At 46.1% G+C, this 19,872-nt stretch overlaps 1 protein-coding gene across 1 annotated transcript in view; it reads left to right on the top strand.

Annotated features, from left to right (window-relative positions):
• Window positions 1–13,152, top strand: part of GABRA3 (gamma-aminobutyric acid type A receptor subunit alpha3) — a 66,366-nt gene extending 53,214 nt beyond the window's left edge. The window contains exons 7-10 of the mRNA XM_042876499.1: window positions 1,104–1,247; window positions 2,395–2,547; window positions 4,787–4,998; window positions 12,700–13,152. Of these exons, the coding sequence (XP_042732433.1) occupies window positions 1,104–1,247; window positions 2,395–2,547; window positions 4,787–4,998; window positions 12,700–13,029 (839 nt within the window). The 3' untranslated portion in view covers window positions 13,030–13,152. The remainder of the gene's footprint in view (window positions 1–1,103; window positions 1,248–2,394; window positions 2,548–4,786; window positions 4,999–12,699) is intronic.
• The last annotated feature ends 6,720 nt before the right edge of the window (window positions 13,153–19,872 follow it).

Here is a 19,872-nt window from a genome sequence, read left to right on the forward strand (position 1 = left end):
GAATATTTAGGATGTTTATTTCTGGAACTAATCTACTCTGTTCACTTAGAACCTAGGATCTCTATCTGCTATGGCATGAATTGTGCTCTCAAGTGCTATTAAAGATCCAAAGAACCATTTTGTTTCTGGTTACCTAAGAATACAATCAACAACAAAATAGAATTGAGAATTTTCCATAGTAGGCCTGATGTGACCCGAGGCAGAGATGTCTTAATGCAAGAATCTGGTTGTCCATATGAATGAAAAAATTCTTGTTAAAGCATTTTGCAGATAGTGACCTTTGTTCTTTCCAAGATCAGTACTGCAAAGTGGGTATGGACAGGAAGCTTGAGAATTATGAAGTGTCATAGCGCCTGGTAGCATGTGATGAAAATTCATTTCTAGATACTGTAGGACTTGCAGCATTGAGAATGTGGGGGTTTTGTTGGGAAAGGGAGTAGCTTTGCGGAAGCAGACTTTTGAACAGAAAGGTTTCATGAAGACCATGATGACCGTGTTGGTTTTAGAGAAGTGTTGGGCAAACTGGATGGAGAGTAGATCTCCCAGATCCCTGGAAGGTTGCCCTTGCTCTGAGCACAGTACTGCCGCTTACAGCAGTGCAGTAGCCCTTGCCGGCTGTTCCTGTTGCAGTGTGGTGTCAAGCTCTGCTCAGCAGTGCTCTCCCTCACTGCCAGGAGGGCTGCCTGCATTCTGGCAAGCACAGGATCATGCAGTGGAAAAAGCAGATTGGTGGAAGGGCACACCCCCTCTGGAGCTGTGAGGCTTGGAGAGAGTTCTCCTGAAGGTAAACGCTTTTAATTTTTACTTTTAATTGAAGCAACAAAAATATCAACCCTATCTGTGTGTTAGCTGTCTTCACAGCCACTCCCAGCTGGTCTGTCACAGTCTTCGTCAGATCACGGTGGGGCTTTCCCAAAACTGTAGCTCCCTTTGGCTCATTTGATTAGCAGCTGCTGAACTGCTTTGGTCTCTGGCCATGCTTGGCTGTGCTCAGCCATGTGGCTCTGAGGAATGCATAGCAAGGATTAGTTTGGCCGCAGGCTAATTTTGGTGTATTTTATGTCAGCCAGGAGCTTGAGTTCATTCTTCTTTTTCCTCCACAGATGCCTACACAAAAACAGAGGTAATCTACACCTGGACCCTGGGGAAGGATAAATCTGTGGAAGTAGCAAAGGGTGGATCTCGCCTGAACCAGTATGACCTGCTGGGCCATGTTGTTGGGACAGAGATGGTTCGATCCAGCACAGGTACTTGTGGGACCATATGATGCACAGGTTGAGAACACTGTAAGGCAAGATGGACCCATAGGCTTTGAATGCCACAATTTGGCATAATGATAGTGGTAGTACCTGCAGGCTGCGAGCATCGTGGTGCTGTTGGAGAATGTAGCTGGGAACATCTGGGGCAGTTACTATAAGGCAGTAAGTTGTTTAGCTTTTAGTGCTTTCACCCATACTCTGTAGAAATGATGTGTTGTGTGGAAAATTTGCCCCATTTTGCCCAGCTAGTCCTTGGTACTGCAGATTCATTTGTCTTGGATCCCTTTTCAACCCCTCAGGAGAGCATTGCAGGCAGGGGAGGCAAGTGGAACATGATGATGTGTGATTTTCACTGCATCTGCTTACACAAATATTATCGTAGCTAATAGAAGATTCTCCCAAACAATTGCTTCCTCTGATTAATGACCAATATTAATCATCTTTCTCTCCCATCTGCTCCTCCTCCCTTTCCCTCTGAATTCAGGTACCAATAGCTTCTGTTATCTTGTGTGTTTCTCTCATTTCTCCCATTTTCTTTTCTGTGCTTTTTTTTCTTTTTTTCTTCTGCTGTATGCACCAGTAGTTCTCTCATTTGAGAATATTTCCTCTCTGGTGCACTTGATTTTAATAGTGTCTGTCTGTAACAACTCGTATCACCTCCCTTGGGGAAACGTGGGGAGTCCAGGGGACTAAATGTCATCATATCTGGCCCATCTCTCTACTTAAGTTGTAGTAAAATGTACAGATGAATAACCTGAAATGGCAAGAAAGCTGCTAAAGGCTCTTGTGTGTAATGACTTAGCAGAGCCATACTCACAACAAAAAGGCACAATAACCCAGCAAAATATCCAAAGCTTTGGTGCATTTCTTTGGAGGATGAATAGGGCACTGAGGGAAAATAGAGACAGCTGCTCTTTTGGTCTACAGCCCAGACCTTGAACCACAGAACTTGCTCTGTTTTCTGAGATTATTAAAGTGAGGAAAAGCAGAATATTTTCAGGCTTGTCACAGAAAACCTAAGAGTTTGCAGGTTCAATCAACACAGACCTTTATTGCTTCAGAGATGGGCTAGCGCTCAGTTGGCCCATCCTGGAACACCCATTGGATCTGTGCCTCTAACTGGTTATTTCCCTAGGGGAGTATGTTGTCATGACCACGCACTTTCACCTCAAGAGGAAGATCGGGTACTTCGTCATCCAGACCTACCTGCCCTGCATCATGACTGTAATCCTGTCCCAGGTCTCCTTCTGGTTGAACAGGGAATCTGTCCCCGCCAGAACAGTTTTTGGTGAGTCTATGAGCATGGGGGTCCCCAGACAGGCTGGACAGAAAGGTAAATGATGGGAAATTAGCCTTTTGTCTAGATTCATAGGGCAGAACAATTTGGTACATGCAACAGACTATCTGGCTCCAGTATCCCTTTGGCAGATGAACAAGTTCAGTGCCTACTGGAGCCAGCTCCCCTTGCCTGAGTGACCTAGGGGTTTCCAGGGTGTTGGCCTGGGCTGATGGGGCTGGTGGCATCTGTGGTTCAAGCACCAGTGTCCACACCCACAGAGAGGAAGATAAGGCAGTGTATAGGCTGCTGCCTTCCAGGGAGTTTCTGACTTGGGACCCCAGTGGATGGTTTCTCCTTCCATGGGATGCCTTATTAATACACAGCAGGCAGAAAAACCCAAATTATCGAGAATCCCAATTTCCAGCACGCATTGGCTGCCATGAGTTGAGTCAGCATTTTCTGCTTGGAGCAGGTCTCAGCAGGGGAAAAGAGCCAATGGGAAAATATGGAAACGGGCTCCAGGGGATGGCTGAGAAACAAGAAGGAAGGACCAGCCATCACAGCTAGTCTTCTCCAATCTCCAATTCACTGGCATTGATGAAGCTGATGTCCATTTCTCAGAATAGCACTCAGTGTCTTCCTAGTGCTTCTTCCACTATATCACTGCAAAAATACTCCTCTCCATGTTTTGCTACAAGCCAAGTCATAAATATTAACAGTAATCAAGGTATTGATCATCTAATTATATGTATTTGACTGTGTCTGCTTATCTGTATTGGCTTTTGAGTTGAGGAGAGGATAGATACATGGGGAGGCAGTTAATGCACTACCTTTGAAGTTGCTAATGTGCCCCTGGTCAGACCTCCATGTAACAGGCTCCTGAGCTGAGGCAGTATAACTACATGGTAGATATATTATTATTTTCTTCAACTGGTTTCAGATTCCTTCTCTGAGGCAAAGTCTCAGGCATTGCACTTACATTAATAGCTTTCACAAATATATAACAGAACTGCTCTGTGCTTTTCTGCCAAGACCTTGAGTTCAGGATTTACACCTCATGCACATAAACCCCCTGCTGTACCCCGCTGCCTGGGGGCAGGCAGAGCCCTGGTGCTGGAACACCATCCCAGGCATCTGTCCTTATACCCTGATCTGCTGATGCCACAAGGAATGTTTCCTGGAAATAACAGTGCCCTGCAGATACAACCTAACAGAGCATACTGCACAAAAGTCACCAAACAGAGAAGAGGTTTATATCTTGCCACTAGCTCATCTTTGACAGAGTGGTGTGGTTTCCAACATCTCAAAGCTCAGACAGATATCACAAGGAAAACAGGACCAGCGCCTGCATGAAGAAATGCACTGATAAGCTTTTCCAACTCACCTACCTGTGAATCATTTGTAATTTGCCCCTCCAGAGCCAACACCCAGGTACCACAGCTTGTCTGTGCCCCAGGTGGGCTCCCACATCTGCACCAGCTCAGGGTGTGTCTGCTCTCCTCTCCCAGTGCCTGGGGCAAGACCTTCCCTGAGGATATTTGATTCCCTTTTGTGTTATCCTGATTTTTGCAATTAAAAAGGTTTCTTCAAGTAGCAACTAGGATTCAGCTAGGAAAAGGCTGATTGAAAAATTAAAAGCTACCTTTGTGAAAAATGTCTGAGCTCCCAAATTGCTTTGCTTTGCTATTAAGAAAATAATGAGAGTTCCAGTTGTTTATTCTTTTTTTTCCTCTCTGAAAGTATTGCCAACAATATTATTGAAATTCTTCAATTACCAGAAGTATAGCTTAAGGGAAGTGAAATTTAGTCAATATTTTTATAATGTTTTTAATGCGTTTTTAATTGAAAAGCATATTATTGGAGAAAATGGATAGCAGTGCCTGCTTGCTTTAATGAAAAAAGCTTTAAAAGGCATTTTGCTGCAGATCGTTTTATAAGATAAATCCTAGTGACTCTCATTCTGGCATCTTGGGCCACTGATGTGTGCCTGGCCATGTAGGCAGGACCTGGAGTCCCAGTGTCCATCCGCTTGGGCTCCTGCCTACAGTTCTTGACTCTTTGTCCATGCGTGTGGTGGACAGAATCTCCCCGTTTCTGTGGAGACAAACATATCCGTGGGCCAGTGTAACCCATGACAAGTTTTCTTGCTGACTCTTTCCTAGGAAGGACAGAGGACAAGCATGCTAGGGATGGGTGACTGCAAGTGCACGGTCTGACAGCATCCTCATCTTCTGCTGTGTTTCCACAGGTGTCACCACTGTGCTCACCATGACCACGCTAAGCATCAGCGCAAGAAACTCGTTACCTAAAGTGGCGTACGCGACGGCCATGGACTGGTTCATAGCCGTCTGTTATGCCTTTGTGTTTTCTGCGCTGATTGAATTTGCCACTGTCAACTACTTCACCAAGCGCAGCTGGGCTTGGGATGGCAAGAAGGTGTTGGAGGCCCAGGAGATGAAGGTGAGCCCCGTGGCCAAGGCCAGGGTGGAGTGACAGAGAAGAAACGCTGCACAAGAGAGCTGCGCTGGGACCAGGAGTGGGTAGCATGCAGCTCCATAGCACTTCAGGAGGCTGGATGCTACTTACTGGGGTCCCCAGTTCAGGCCTTGACTGGAGCGGTTCTTGAGTTGTGATGGAGGAGGGCTGGTCACTGTGCTTAGATGGAGAAAAACACCCAGACTGAATGGCTGCTTTTCCCTGTGTGCTTTTGCATGACCATTTGCCAGGGGAAAAGGAAATGCATGCATGTTGTGGTCTTGCTCCACTGGTGATCTCCTTTCTCTGTCTCTCTCTATCCCGCTGTATGTTGCCTGCATGCTGCACAAATACACGTATACCACGGGATACCAACCTTGCTGTGTCCCTGCAGTGGGTACCCCTCGCTGTAGGTCTCCCTCCACATGGACAAGCATGGTGCAGCAGTGGGGAGCTCCTAGCACTCATGTTATTGACCACAGCTGTTGCTTTGTAAGCTTGGGCAAAGAGGGTGGGTGGGAAGCAAGCAATCGGAAACAGCTACTGGCTGCAAATTAGTGCCTGGCATCACCCACGTTTTCCCTTCAGCCTCTCTGGTAGCATCCTTCCTGACAGCCATCACCATTCCTGCTCAATCCCCCTCCCTCCTCACTGACTTAATCTCAGCTGTGCAGAGAAATCGCTTACTGTAGCATGCTGCTCCTTGTATTTATTGAATCAATTTGAAAATCATATTTGTCCTTGTTCTTGGTTCTGGAGCCTCTATATTTTTCTCCTTTGCATTTTAATGTGTTGTTTATAATTGTGAAGCTCTACCTGGCAGAATTGCATTAACTTTTAGGAGGACAACAGTCAGTCTTCTCGCTGGTATGGAGGTCCCAGCAAGAGGACAGAGGCCTTATGGAGAACCACAGCCATCACTGGGTGCTGAATGCCTTTGTCTTGTATTTCTTGGACTCTCCATCTGCTTATGCAGCTGTGGTCTGAGCACCAGACTCATGGCAGAAAGGCTCCAGAGGAGGCCTGCTGGTGGTCTTCCACCTCCATCACATACAATAACTGGGTCTCTAGAGATGGGAGGAACTTTTGTCAGAGATAAGAGGAACTTTTCTGGGGTCACTGGCATGCGTAAAGAACCAAGCAGGTCCTCAAAGCAGCTGTGCCCCTTTCGGTGCAAAGTCAGGATTCACACAGATGTGGGCAATTTGTGTGAATTGAGCACAGTCAAAAAAGCAGCAAGGGCTCCAAAGGTTTTGATTCATCATAAAAGTGGCACTCTCCTCAATTTATTTATTGACCTGACACTGTCAAAGTAATCATGCTGAAACAATAGGGTAAAAGTGTTTGCACATATGGTAATTGAACAAGAAAAGAATGCAGGACCAGAAATGTTTCAGAGGGAGCACTCCTTGTGAGAGTTTGCTGTCAGATGAAGAATCAGGAAGGACTCCAAATCTACAGGTGCTTTTTCAAGCCAACCCTGTTCCTTACCTGATCCAAAGTCAGACAGCTCACCCACTCCTGGTCTCTGCAGCTCAGAAGCTCCGACTGCCCCATTCTCTCCATCACAATTTTATATGTGCTACAAATAGTCACATCTGACAGCACTCCTTGAAGGAGAATTCCCTGACCAGCTGTGGACTTTCAGAGAGCTTGTGAATATGATGCGTCACCATATTTGCTTTCATCTTTATTCTACTGAATATTTCCAAGCAGTGAATTTGCTACAGAATGAAGGTGCCTTGTTGGCCCAGCTCCAGCCTTTAATTAGCTCTTCTTGAAACAATTGACAAGCCAGGTGGTTGAAACCACAAAAGAAAGAGGAGGCAAAAAAAAACTATTGGCATTTTTAAGCATTGGTACGAGGAGTAAAACTGCCAGTGACAAGCACACGCTGAGCTCTGGTCTCTGGAGAGCCTTCCCCCAGCCAAAGAAAGTGTTCTTCATTGATGGGATAGCAAGGATCCTCACTCAGTCCAGGTTTGATTGTTTCCTTGCGTGGATGCGAGCAAAATCAATAGGTGTCAGCCCTGCTCTCACCTCAAATGCAGGCACAGCAGCAATGCTTCTCTTCTGATTTAAAATAAATCAGTGCCTTGCAAAAGCTGCTGGTTGCTGACAGGTGCTCCAGAACTTCCAGTTTCTCAGGGCTCATCCTGTTCTTTCTTTCTCCTCTTTGTCCATTCCATCAATTTAGAGGGAGAATTCTGTGGGGAAAAGCAGGTTTTGGGGTGTATAATATAAATGATGGGCTGATCTTGATGAGTCACTGATCTCTACATCATAAATGATCATGCTGTGGCTACAACCACAGTTGGGTTTTGATTCTGGCTGGGAGCTACTCTGCACATACTCTGCAGTCCTTCTCTCATGCAAATCAGACAGATATCACCATTGATCTCACAAAAAATTTCTTTTAATGCACACTTTAATATGATTTGACTAATACTTCTTGGGCCCACCTATTTTCCAAGCTTTTCCTGTCCTCTACTACTACTTTTTCATTGTAGATAATTCTGTATTTTTGTGTGCATAGCAGCTTCAACCAACCTAGAGGTGCCAATTGAACTGGAAAGAGTATCTGAATCCAATGCAGAAAACTTCTTTATTAGGGATGAATTTTAAGAAAACATCACCGGGAAGAAGACAGAAAACGATAGTAGTTGGGGAGAAGTGAAAGGCCAAAGAGATTGGCTCCAGTAGTCAGTGAAACTCCCTATCTCCAGCATCCGTAAAGAATCTTGCTAAAAGGACCCACTTCAGGACAGAGGGACTGTGTATGAGGCCCTGCTGCACTGCATCCATCTCAGCCACGGGGGTGGCTGTCTTTGGAGCCAGCAAGGTCTCAGGAAGCTGAGAGAGGCAACCCTTAATGGTGATTTCTCCATTGGAAACTCGTGAACGCTGTCATCTCTCCCTCATGTTGGAGCATACTTGGAAGACAGTAACCTAAACCTATTTCCACTGGCAATGTCACAGCTGTGCATAAAGTCCATTTTAGCTCTGTATCTGTGCGATGCTCTGCAGTGATGCTTGGTGGAAAGACACAATAAAAACAATTCAATTAGCTGCACTCCGACACGTGAGAACAAGTAAGAATACACTTCAAATGGAGTGAAGCCAAGCTTTTTGTCCAACCTGCCCTTTAGCAATTCTAAGTCTGCCCCTTGACCATGGTCATCTGAGAATCATTAGTTTTTCCCCTTTGTTTCTTTCTACCCATGGCATCTTTGTTTCAGTTCCCTCCTTCCAATAGAGGAAGAACAAAATTTCATAGGCCTCCATCTTCAACCAATTTACAGACTCACAGAGTGGTTCAGACCCATCTCTCTCTTTTTTTTTTTTTCTGCTTAGTTATGATAAATATGTTTTCGATGGGACTTTTTCCTTTTCACTGCAGCCCATGTCTCCTTCTTTGTCCTACCACATTCACACGTGACCTGTGGCTCCCCACAGTACTGCAGGTGACTCATGTTTTCAGCATCTTCATTAGACTCCACACATCATTCTTCCACACCATTTCACCCTCTTTCTCTCAACACTATCCACGTGGCATATTGGGCTGACCAAACTTCTGAGCCTTTGTCTGCAGATCCAGAGATCATAAAATCATGTCAGTCACGTAATCAGAATGAAGGCGAGATGGGAGAGGTGAGTGATGCACCACAGATACTGTGTTCGGTTTTAGGTTCAGTTTCTCTCATTACAAGAAAGACACTGAGTTGCTGAAATGCATTCAGAGAAGAGCAGTGAAGCTGCTGACGGGACTGGAAGACAAAATGTTTGAGAAATGGCTGAAGGAACTGGGGTCATTTAGTCTGCAGAAAAAGAGGTTGAGAGGAATCCTCGCTGCTTTTTCTAATTAGCTGAGAGGAGGTTGTAGTGAGATGAGTGTCGATCTCTTTTCTCAGGTGACAAGTGCTAGAACGCAAGAAAACATCCTCTAGTTGCACCAGGGGAAGTTTAGATTGCATGTCAGGAAGCATTTCTTAAGGGAAAGGATGGTTAGACATAAAATAGGCTGCCCAGGGCTGTGGTGGAGTCGCCATCACTGAATGTATTTAGGAGATGTGTGGATGTGGTGCTTAGGGACATGGCTCAGCTGTGGACTCGTAGTGGAAGGCTGATGGTTAGAGTTGATGATTGTAAGGGTATTTTCCAGTGTAAATGATTTCTGTGATGCCAGGGGTCACACCAGCAGGTGACAGTATCCTGACTTCAACACAGACTGCTTGTTAGTGCAATATTACATTGCCACAAGCCCTTATCTCTTCTCAGTCTGTGGACATCTCAGTGTAAAACACCTCATTCCTCAGACACAATCAAGGTTCTGGCACACTCCAGAGGGGAGCTATGGCTGGCATGAGGGAGAGGTGCCATGTTTGCTGGAACATCAGTTGCAGTTATAGAGTACAAATATGCTCCAGACTGGGGCTACTTGGAGGCATTAAGATGACTTTTCTATGCAATAGCAGGAGGCAAATACATTGCATTTCTCCAGTAAAATCCGTGACCCAGAAGTGATGGTGACTCTCAGTGTCCCATCAGGGCAAGAATGCTTCCAACCCAAACTTCTAAGCAGGGAGCAGCTGCAGAGAGCTAAGTCTCCAACAGGTCATCAGCAGAACCAGTAATTCCCACAATTGCAGGGCTTTATCCTTTAGCTCCTCAATAGAGGGCCTGGGAGACAAGAATATGTGACAGCTGCCATTGTAATCCAGCGTGTGTATTTGTGGAAGAACTTGTCAGACTACAGTATCCAGGGAACATGTTTATCTTTAGACCAGGTTTCGCAGTTTTTCCCTCAAGACAGCAGCTCAGACTTGGTCTCCCAGAGCCCAAACTGGGCCACAGAATCAGTAAAAGCTTTTCAGCATAGATGTGTTAACTAGGATAAGTTTTCAAATGCAAATGTGGGGTTTCCTCCTGTTTTTCTATTCTTCTGTTCCGGTCTGACATGGAACTCCTTGCAGATAAGTATGCAGGGGGAAAGCGGAGGGCTACTTTGCAGCTGATAAGCACATTTTGCTTTGTTTAATTATCAAAATCTTGCCTGAAACACTTATTTACAAAATGCAATTTAGTGACTTCAGGCTGAACCATTCCTTCCAATATCTCAGGAGCCTGTTTTCTCACATGTGTGCCTTGATGGGAAGCTGGTACCCTGGAGGTTTAGCAAAGGCTCCCAGCTCTGTCCAGGGCAGAAGATAGCTGTGGACAACTGGAAAAAGTCACTCTAAAAGTTCTGGAACAGAAAAGCTAGCCAAGGCTGAGAATGTCATGTCACTTACAGACATCTTATTCATGTAATGTGGCTGATTAGTACTCAAATAATCACAGTGCACTTCAAATTACATTCTGCAAACAAGTGTTTTTCATTTCATTACTGATTATTAATTATTGTATTGCCTCCAGTAGCTATGTTATTAACTAATCGTACTAAAACATATTTGAATGCTTTAGAAAGTAGAGCACCTTTTGTCCTTCATTTGCTTCTTGTCAGCTCTTTAGCAGGAAAAGTTCACCTCCTGTATAGAGGGTAAAGGCTGACATGGTTCCAACAATTGCGGGAATCAGTCACTCAATTAATCATTAAAGATCATAACAACCTCTTCCACATTATCCATAAAGGAGTATGAATACGGTCTGATCAGTGGTTTAGTCTGATCTGGACACTAAAGACCTCATTCTAACAGCAGGTTAATTTCTGTAATTGCTGTAATTACTGTGAGGCTGCAGTCCGAGCTACGGTGTTATTGGAGAGGGATTTAAAGATCGCACAGAAGTCTGCTTTTTCTAAGATAACCAGAAATATTCCTGGTGGCTGTGGATGCATTTACAACAGAACTGCAGCCTGAAAGCTAAAACCCTTGGAGCATCTCTACAGGACGGATGGTCAACCTGCCTTTCCAGTTCCCTGTGCTACCCAGAGGTACTGCCTGCTACTGGTTCCCAGGCAGGGAGGCTGAGATGAACACGTCCTGCTGGCTGTTTGCTCTCCCCTTCTCCTGGCTGTCACGTTGTGCATGGCTCCCATGTGCTTACATGCAAGACCGTACCAAGCAATTCTAGGGAATGGTTGGGTGGGCCTAATCTTGTGTTCCAGTTGTTTTTGAATAGAAGATGAGATCCAAAATCACACTTTGTTCTGAGTTTACATTTTAGATTCCCACTCTGATTCATTGCTGTGTCTAGCTCTGACTCTGGGTGTCATTACAGTGGACACCATATGGATGCACAGAGGTGCTGGGATGTGTAGGATGTCTGATGTCTGCACATGAACAGATTTCATTCAGTGGGCTTTTCCCAATAGATTTGAATTGTCTCATACACTATAGCCTATAGTGCATCTGGTCCCAAGTCCCTGACAGTAACAGAAAGATCTCCAGAGCAGGGGAAACATCCATCATTATTTCTAGCTCTATCTTCCTGTCCACTCATCTTCACTAACATTGGAATTTTCTGCCTTAAGCATTCTCCTTCATCCTTCAACACGTTACATCAAACACATAAGTGCATCCTTTCTGTTTCTTATAGAAGCTCTCCACCCTTCAGCACAGCCAGCATTGATGTCCCTGCAGCCTGTGGCAGGGCTGTACTTATCTGCCTTGATTTGCAGCAATCCTTAGATATGAAGGCAAGATGAAAGGTTTCTCTCCACTCCTATAGCATCTGAAATCCTCAAATCCAGGGCTATGGCAAACACTTTCTGTTGGCTCTATATCGTACTTAGGAGGCCATGCAATGCCCCAAGGAATCCCAGAGGCATTTTGGACATCATGACATCCTTGTGAAATACGCAGGCCACCAAGGCAGTGTAAGATATGGCCTTTTAGGATCATGGTTCAAAAATACTGCAGTGCAGTCAGACACATTATTAAGGCCACTGGCTTCCTGCTTAAAACAAAACAAAACAAAACAAAACAACAACAAAACAAAAAAAGCCATAGTTGTCAATGGATGTTTCTTTTTCTCACCTGATTTGGGAAACAGACTGGCAAAGCAGAAAATCAAGTTATTCTCCTAGGATGACCACAGTGGTTCTCATTCCTTTCTAAAGAGTGCATTCCTGATTCATCTCTCCATGGCTGAACCTTACATGCAACAGAAAACAGAACCCAACTGAGGTAGAAATCAAGGAGTTTGTATATAGTTTGAGCTTGCCTTCACTTCTACTGACCTGGCAATATGCAATATAGACTTGGCAGCACTCAGTCAACCAAAGCAAAGGATCACCCATCTTGGGCAGACCTTGCTGAAGTGCAGCTGCACACAACTTCACATATCACAGCCCTGATGTAAGGAACTGCGAGGAGGCCGCAAACGTAGCTGTGTGGCTACAGTTATAGGACCTGAAGCCAGACCTAGCACCTAGCTGCTAGGCCAGGACCTCTTTGCACTCTGTGCTTCATGCCAGGCTTACACAGAACAGGTGATGTAATTGAAGGAGATGTGGTCCAGCACATCCCTCTGCTCCAGCAGCCCTTGTGGCAGATGTCACAAGTTCTGGTCACCTTCTCACCACATTCTCCTTCCTTCCACAATGCTGCCTTCTCAGTCTCTTGCTCCTTGCATCCTTTCCCACCCTCTCAACCAGTCAGGCAAGTGAACTCAGAGGACAAAATGTTCTCTGTGCAATTCTACAGTCACTTCATCTCTGTTATGTTCTTCTTCCACCTTCCCTAGAAAAAAGAGCCAGTGGCACTAGCGAAGAAAACCAACAACACCTACAACATAGTTGGCACCACATATCCCCTCAACATTGCCAAGGACCCTGGCCTGCCCACCATCTCCAAGAGTGCTGCTGCCACTGCTACTGCCACCAACGTACCCCCCAAGATGCCCCGCTTAGAGGAGAAGTTCCCAGAGAGTAAGAAGACGTACAACAGCGTCAGCAAGGTAGACAAGATGTCCCGCATTGTCTTTCCAGTCCTCTTTGCCATTTTCAACTTGGTCTACTGGGCCACCTACGTAAACCGGGAGTCAGCTATCAAAGGAATGATCCCCAAACAATAAAACGAATCAAACAAACCTTCCATCAGTGAGCACCATCCAGGCAGGAATTCTCCAGGGCTTTCTTCTTTTCCTGTTTTGTTTAATTATTATTGTTCATTTGAAATTAATACTATTATTACTATTAGACCGTTCTTTTATAATGTAAACAAAACTGTGATTTTAATTTAATCCTGTATGTGTCTATTTTTGTTTTACTTTGATGATAAAAGGAAAAGGATCATAACAAGTTGTGCCTCTGACATCGTGAGTCTGATGTCCCCCATCTGTCCAAGTCACCCTGCGCTTCCATCTCTCCCACTTCCTGCCATCTGCATGATCTGCACAACACTGCCATGCCATGCTCCACTCCATTGGGGGCTGCTACTATTGCCTCCCTCCTCTTCTGTGATGGACTGCCCTAGCGTGGTGGATTCTCCTAGTGGCTTGGACTCAAGGACATGGAAGCCTCCAAGGCAGTCTGCTAGGCTGCTTTTTGGTGCCCAGGCTGTCAGCAGAACCATGGCAAGGGTAGAACAGTGTGATAGTATCTTGTAGTTACCTATAGGGCTTCCTCTTCTCTGTCACCACCAAACCCAGCTGCTGGTTTCCTCCATGTCTCTTCCCAGGTGAGAACAGGTGAGAAAGGTCTTGTCCATTGTCCTATATTCTTGGGGCAATCCATCTTAGAGGATGAGATGTTTTCTGCCAGAGAAATAATTTTTCTGAGTCATTCAGCAAGTCTGATGCCTTGGACAGGATACAGTAGCTTTAAGGCCACATGCATTCAGCCCCAGGACTGGAAGCCATAGAGATCATGTTCAGATGTTCAGATGATTTATCACTTTCTCTCTGTCCACTTCCCCTTCTTGGCATCTCCTGTGCTCCCCATTCATTGTCCTTTGGTTATTCAGCAGCCCTCAGCAATATCTCACTGTTTGAAGAGGGATTTAGGCATATAAGCCCATGCCTTTCAGGAGAGCCTCACCAACAGAGAGGAGCACAGCTGTGGTGTGTCCCATGGTACATTCTTCTCTGATGCCCTAGAGCAGCAGCAGTGGTGATTCAGGCCCTTTCCTTCCCTGGTGCACCATGAATCACTTTGCCATCTGTGGGAGATGAGGCTGCAGTTGATCCCCAAGAACCTACCTGTCCCCCATGAATACAGCTGAGCTCACGAATACATGAGCCCATGTATGAATTCATGAGCCTATGAATACAGCTCACTACCCAGGGAGAACAGCAGAAGGGGTCCTTTGAAACAGCAGGGTGATATTGCTGTCCAAGAGAGATGTGTGAGTCAGGTGCCATCCCACAAAACCAATGAGATGACACCCAGCTCTAACACCTGCAAACTCTTCCAAGAAAAGCCCTCTAGTACTTTCTGCTGCCCTTCTGACCACCCCCTCGACCTGCCCCCAGCACATTTTGGGCCCATACAGTCTGCCCAGGGACTCAGAACCCCCAGGTTGATGTCTTCAGCATTGCTTTGAGCCTCTGCACCTAGCTCAGTTCTCCATCTGGTGCATGAGCAGGGCTTACCCCACCTGGAATATCCATGGGGACAGTGCAGGGCAGAGCAGGATGCTTTGTCCTGTGGTATGTGCGGCATTGATGGTGTCCTGCCTGTCCCTTACCTCTCTTGCTGGCTCAGCAGCAGTGCACGAGGAGAGGAACTCAGAGTCATTTGGCTCAGCCCCTGGCATGGTCCATTCATGAGCACATCCCCACCAGCAGACAGCATGGGGTGAGAGACAGCACATTCCCAAAACAGATGCTGAGGAAACTGCCTCTATCCCCAGCATCCGCACCCCAAGCTGCCCATGACATTTCTACAGTGCCTTTCATTCCCAAGGGCTGTGAGGAGGGAAAAGCCCCAGCATCAGGTTGGAGGAGTGAAGGGAGGGTGCACCATCCCCAGCTCTTCTGCTGGACAGGGGGCACAGCCATGCTGCTTTCAAGCCACCTGAGCACTGCTCCACACCCATTGCTCCCCTAGGACCCTCCTGCTCTCCCCATGCCGACACCATCCTCTCCAGCAGCGAGTACCACTGCTGCTGCCCTCCGTCTCCTGGGCTCCCTGGCAGTCACTGCTGCACTAACTGCCGTGAGGCTGTTTGGTTTGTACTTGGATGTCATTTTCTTAAATAAGCTAGATGAAGTGTATCTCATAAAACATTCATGTCACTATAATACTCAGGCCTAAGTGAATGAAATAGAAACCCTATAAAAAGCAAAACAAACACAATAAAATGGTAACAAAGAGTATACTGTGTTTACTAATGGAATTATGTCGAAGGCAAGCCTAAATATGAGATCCAGTGACTTGAGTCTCCTCCTTAGTCCCCTCTGCTCCCCAGGCAATCCCCAGAATCCCCTCTGCCTGAGGGTGATCCCGCCTGGCTCATTGCACTCAGGTGCACTTCTTCTCCCCTCCAGTTGCCCAAGGCTCTCATTCCTCCCCAGGATGCTGCCCTCCAGTGCCACCCACCTGCTGGCCTGCCTTTGCTCTCCTGACTCTGAAAACTTTGCTCTCTGCTGGGTAAAAGCTCCCTCCCTGGATCAGTGTGAACGCGCCTTGAAAGCCAAGCCTGTTCCCACCACAGCCTGGCACTGGTGCTGAGTCTTCCTGCCAACTGGAAGCAGAAGTACCGGCATCCTTTGGTTAAAGACAACAAACCAAACAGGATTTGTAGTTTGGCTTCCAAGCAGGGAAGCATTTCAGGAAGATAGTTATAAATAAGTGGTTTAGCATCTCCTGCCAGCAGACATCACAGAGAAGATAATGTTCTTTTTTTAAAATCTGTCAGAGGCTCAAATTGGGATGTTTCCCTCCCAGCTAACATGAAGCTGCTGATGGGTCCTTTTTCTACAGTGCTAGCCCAGCACCAGCTACTGGGGTTGGATCCTCATTGTGGCAGCAGCTAAGGGCTCTGCTTTCATAACTGGGGCTGTGCAGGAATGGACCTGCATACAGCCACCACTAGTTTGCTCCACAGAAAGCCAGTTGTGCACTTCAGTGCTCCGATATTTATTTTCTTTTGGCAAGACCCAAAGCCCTCTGACTTGAGGAGAGTCTCCCAGGAAGGAACTAGAAGTCCATATAAGTGGCCAAAATGATCTGTTATTCTGCACCCCTGCTCTGCAGCCTTAGACAGTGCAGTTCCAACCTGCAGCTACATTCCTCCTCAAAATGGCAGGTGGATGTCTTGGCATTGATACCTTGCCTCTCCCCTGCTCTGAAACCACATGTAGGCGCAATCAGTGTGTTTTTGGAGTGCTCTGTGCTCAGGAAGGTAGGGGCTGGCTGGGCTGAGGCCATCCAGGCAGGCAGGAGAGGCAGTGCATGCTGTTTGTGGTGCAGGAGGGAGGGGAGAAGTAGTCACTGGGTGCCACTCACTATAAAGGGCTGATAGAGATACCTCCATATGATTGCTCTGAAAATCTTGAACATCACCAAGCAGGACTGTGACACTTGAGTGCTCCTCCATGCACCAACTCAATGTGAGCAAAGACAGCTCCACCACTCTCTAAGTTGTACAGAAAGTGTTGAGGCCAACACAGTTCATCTTCTCCTGACCTCCACCAGCCTGGTGGCACTGGTGAGGACCCAGTTCATTTGTTGTAGGACCTTGCCAGTATGAGCACACCCCGTGCTTGCTGTTCCCAAACACAAACCATGTAGCCCCTTTGTGCATGCCAGGTGCTTGGGACAGTGGGCAGCCAATATGTGGCCATAGGAAAGGCCCATCGCAGCAGGGCAACCCTTGCTGCAGTCCTCTTCCCTAAACGCTGTGTCTCTCTTGAACCCACCCGATCCAGTATCTACATGGGCTTTGCAGCCTTGAGAGAGACATTTCCCTGCCTCCTTGGTGGTAGGGAGGGCTCAGCCAGGGGGAGAGGCATATTCATGAAAGTGTAAATGCTCTATTAATGCTGATGTAGGGGAAAAAACATTGAACAGTTCACTAAGCTTCTCTCTGTATCAAGCTAAGCTACCCCAAAGGCATTTTTGGCTAGATGCCACAGCGCAGATGGGATTGATGGCTTCAAGGTATAAATATTTACTGTTTGACCTTGTTGTTGTTCAGTCAGCCAAGGTTTTTATACATATATATACGTGTGTGTGTGTGTATAGTTATGCTCACGAACTCTTTATATCTAAAAGTCACACTTCTTTCTCTTTGGAAGGGAAAACTGCCACTTTAAATTGTTTTACTTTATTCTCATTCTCTTTGCTAAATCTTCTGTAAAGAGATTCATCTGTCTCTGCAGATCTTCTGATGGCTTCGGGAGGCAGGGGGAGTGAGAGGAGCAAGGCAGGAGAATCTCTGCACTCCCAGCCCTTAATGGAGACATGCTAGCTGAGACCAAGGTCACTGCTGGCAGCATTGCTCACACCTTTTGGGAAAACTTAGTGCTGCATGTCACAATTTCTTTAACACAGCCTTTTTATTCCTGCCCCTGACGCTAGGGAGCACTCAGGAAGGCAGCACAGCTTTTTCAGCAGATGAATGCCACGAACCTTTAGCTCTCCCACAGCCACACAACCTGGGTGCGTGCAGCTGAGGTGCTGCAGCAAAGGGCTGCAGACTGAGCCCACTTTGGGAGGGAGCACAGAGCCTGGCTGGCTCCATTTTTGTCATACCCATGGCCAAAGGAATGCTGCAGGTAAGAGGAGCACCTGAGCTTTTAAGATCCCATCTGCCTAGAGAGGGAAGCGTGGCCTCAGTTGGCCACGTGAGCCAGGATGCTCTTACTGTGTTCAAAGGCTCTTAGCTCTTCACTGCTGCCTGAAGGTCCTGTCAGCTTGCTAAGCCCATTGGCTTGCATTATACTACTGGCAGCACTGAAGTCTGTTGTTTTCTTCAGTGTTTTTGCAGGGAACCAGCAAACATAAAGGCAATCATATACTGAATAACTTGATTTTGCAACCACAAAAGTAGTAAGAGTAGAGTTGGGAAACCTCAGTCACTACCAGGTTGCCTTCGCCAGGCTGTCTTTGGAGTGGAAAAATTCCTCTTGGTTGGCACAAGGCAGGTTCTGAGCCCACCAAATCTGGGGGTTGCCACAAGTACCCCCACATTCTAGAATTTCATCTAGAACCCTGGGGCACCCGCAGGCCAATGTCCTCTCTGAAGGTGAGATACCGGCTGCTTATTAGCTGAAGCCTTTGTGTCGCTGCTAGGAGCACTGCATTAGCATCACACTAGGGCAGCCCATTGAAAGAAAGAGCAACAAAATGCCAGAGGGTTTGCTCGTTTTCCCTGCCTCAGGTTGAATCCATGCTTCTGCTTTGTCTTCTGTATTGTTTTCCATCTTGTGAGACTCTTTTTATTCCACTATGAGAAAGAATCTAGCTGGCAGCAGATTAATGCATGACAATCCTGTTATTACAGCTGTAAATAATTAACAACTAGAAAAAAAAAAAAAAAACAACATTTTAAAATCTTTTGTTGACTTTCTTTTCTCTATTTACTATCTGGTAGCCACTTTCTTAAGGGATTTCTGATGGAAACTGTGACTTTCCTCTTTCACTCTGTTTTCCCTTTCTTTTTCTCTCTCTCTTTCTGAGGTTTATGTTTCAGATGCTTTTTGGTGCAATGTTCAATGCCTGTTTGTATTTTTGAACCGTATTTTTCAACCTTTGCTGGAAAAAAAATATATATTGCCCATTCTAATGAGCAGGATTTTGAGTCCTGCGATTTTTTTCAGCTTTTAGCTTTTTCAGCAAGTTAAAGCAACAGAAAAATATCTCAAAAATTACAGTGAAGTTCTGAAGAGAGATTAGAAAACGTCAGAAGCAAGAGCTATGTGAATGACATCAACGGGCTGAGTGGATGAAGAGGACTCTTCTGACCACCTACTGAATTCCTGACCTAACAGTAAGGCAGGACTAGACCTTTTCACTGAATAAATTCACTCCGCTTTTCCACTCTACCCACTCTCTTGAACTCTGATCAACAAATAAAAATTCATATTTTAAAAAAAATCCCACACTTCTGCACTGTTGTTTTTTGTTTGTTTGTTTGTTTGTTTTCTAAGGTCTGATTCTCAAAACCAAAGAGAGAAAGTCCTCCAGGCTTCAGGCAGCCTGTGCAGCTGGAGAGTTTGTCCCTGAGATGAGCAGGAAAAAAACCCCAAGTATTCCAGGGGAAAATAAAAAGGCATAAAAATATGCTATGGTTGCCACTGTACCATATTTAAAATGCTTTTATTTCCAGTGGCAGGGGAGCACAGAGCACAGTATACGTTCAAGGCCGATTGGCTGGAGAGTTTGGAGTCCAACCCAAGGCAGGAAGGTGGTGGTGTGATAGGTGGGCAGGGAGGAGACCTGGAGGTGTCCTTGCCTGTAGTGTTAGCTATGGATAGACCCTGGTTTTCCAGTAAAGCACTTTGGTATTTCACTATGTACAACATGAACTGTGGTTTCCGCTGATCAAGGGGCAGTCGGAAGAGGCCCTGGCCAAGATGCTGGTTTATGCAGCATACCACGTATGTTTCTGCTGCTGAAACATACCATAAAGTGACCCTGATGGGCAGAAGGACACGGAAGGCCCTGAGCCCCAATGTCTTAGGCCGTGTGGTAGGCTGAACACACAATAAGGAAAAGTGAAGGGTGGTTCAAGCCATGCTACTATGCTGCTCAGCTGTTACAACAGCCAGCATCACTTTGGTCACTCATGCAGCTTCCAGGAGTGATTTAAGACTTAGCGTAGAGCAGATACCTTTGCATCAGTGGGTTTTGATTGTGGCTGCCCTGGTTCTAGAGAATTAATTGTAGCTAGCTGATCATGCCACAACACTCAGCCAGAATTGGCACGTCCAGGTGACTGTGCTGTCTGCTAGCAAGGAAATTTAAGGTGT

This window comes from Lagopus leucura, unplaced genomic scaffold (genome assembly GCF_019238085.1).
Source record: "Lagopus leucura isolate 7727_CA_CO unplaced genomic scaffold, USGS_WTPT01 Super-Scaffold_100016, whole genome shotgun sequence".
In the NCBI taxonomy this organism is placed as follows: Eukaryota; Metazoa; Chordata; class Aves; order Galliformes; family Phasianidae; genus Lagopus; species Lagopus leucura.